The sequence below is a fragment of the Trachemys scripta genome, chromosome 12 (assembly GCF_013100865.1).
Source record: "Trachemys scripta elegans isolate TJP31775 chromosome 12, CAS_Tse_1.0, whole genome shotgun sequence".
In the NCBI taxonomy this organism is placed as follows: Eukaryota; Metazoa; Chordata; order Testudines; family Emydidae; genus Trachemys; species Trachemys scripta.
Window position 1 is genome coordinate 40,441,512 of NC_048309.1, and position 1,819 is coordinate 40,443,330.

The 1,819-nt window shown below is 42.7% G+C and overlaps 1 protein-coding gene across 1 annotated transcript; it reads left to right on the plus strand.

Moving 5' to 3' along the window:
* Positions 1-832: 832 nt before the first annotated feature.
* LOC117885466 (olfactory receptor 6J1-like) lies at positions 833-1,819 on the plus strand. Its single transcript, XM_034786768.1, has one exon. The coding sequence runs from the start codon at positions 833-835 to the stop codon at positions 1,817-1,819; it is 987 nt and encodes a 328-aa protein (XP_034642659.1).

Consider the following 1,819-nt stretch of genomic DNA (forward strand, 5'->3'; position numbering starts at 1 on the left):
ATATAGAGTGAAATAAATATTGAGGAGATATTTACATTTTTACATTTCTTTTTACATTTCTGATAATCATTTTGCACAATTTAAGTGAGAGGAGGAATATCCCATCTGTGTTGAATGTAAGTTACTGTGAGTAAAAATCATTAGATTTAGAGCTGGTCATAAAATTTGGGTGTTTTTTCTGGCTAAGGAAAATGTATTTTGTTCAAAAACTCAGAAACTTAAAATGTTCACCCCAAACTTTTCAGAGACCATTTTCCCCCCAGAAAACTGCCAGAAACTGAAAATTGTTTGGTTCAAATGTGGAAAATATTCAGTTTTCATATGTTGCTTTTCTGGTGATATATATATGAGCAAAAGAGAGATGTAGGGCTAGCTTTTCAAAGGTTTTTAAGCATCTAAAGATGAAGATAGGTGGTTGGTGGGATTTGTTTCTAAGTGCCTAAACATATTAGGCATATAATGTCTATTGATTTCAATGGGATTTAGGTACCTATGTGCTTTTGAAAATCCTTTTAAAATACCTTTAAAAATCTATCCCTAACCTATGTAGACGCTTTTGAAAATCCCACTAGACACATAGCTGCATCTTTTGGTGCCTGAATTCCTTTGCAAGTGTGGCCCATGGACACTTACCACCACCATTTTCTTTTAATCAAAATCCAGTTTTCTGGGGCTTTTTCGTTTTGTTTTTTGAAAATTTCTGACAGTAGAATTTCACCCAGATGTAGAGATGCCCCCAGACATGAAGGACATTTGAGAGTTATGATCTGGCCCCAAGATTTGACAAACCCTACTGTATAATTGTTTCCTTATCCCAATAGGTCAATGGGGAATGGAGAACCACACTTCAACTGTGGAAGAATTCATCCTCTTGGGGTTTCCCATCCAACAAGAGACAGAGATCCTGCTCTCTGTGGTGCTGCTATACTTGTATCTTTTGACGTTATTCAGCAACATGGTCATTCTCTGCATTGTCTACGCTGACGGCCGCCTACACACCCCCATGTACTTCTTCCTCTGTAACCTCTCGGCATTGGACCTATTTTTTACCTCAGTGACCGTGCCGAAGATGCTGCAGCACCTCCTCTCTGGAGATAAATCCATCTCCTTTTCTGGCTGCATGGCCCAGTCCTACTTCTACTTCTTCCTGGGCACGGTGGAGTTCTTCCTCTTGACCTCCATGTCCTACGACCGATATGCTGCCATATGCAGCCCGCTGCACTACCCCATCCTCATGAATAGCCGTGTCTGTGTCCAGATGATGGTGGCCTGTTGGGTGGGTGGGTTTCTCTCCATCCTCTTCCCAACCATCATGATTTCCAGGTTGTCCTACTGCCGTTCCAATGTCATTGACCATTTTTTTTGTGATTCTGGCCCCTTGCTGGAGCTCTCCTGCACTGACACGCATCTGATTGAGCTGATAGACTTCATGTTATCTTCTCTTGTCATCCTCTGCTCATTAACCCTAACGATTATCTCCTATGTCTTCATCATCTCCACCATCCTGCGCATTCCAACCAGCACTGGCCGGAATAAGGCCTTCAGCACCTGTGCCACCCACCTGACCCTGTTTCTCATGTCCTGCAGTATCTCCATCTTCATGTATGTGACGCCGTCACAGAAGTCCACCTTGGGGACGCGCAAGATCCCTGCGGTGCTCAGCAGCATAGTTAACCCACTGCTAAGTCCTTTTATCTACACTTTACGGAACAACATGTTCAAGAAGGTCTTGAGGGAGACTTTTAGCCACAGCAAAGCACTTGTATTTCATAGCGTGGGCGGATTATTCCTGACTTGCAGAAAGAGAAGTGTAGCATAG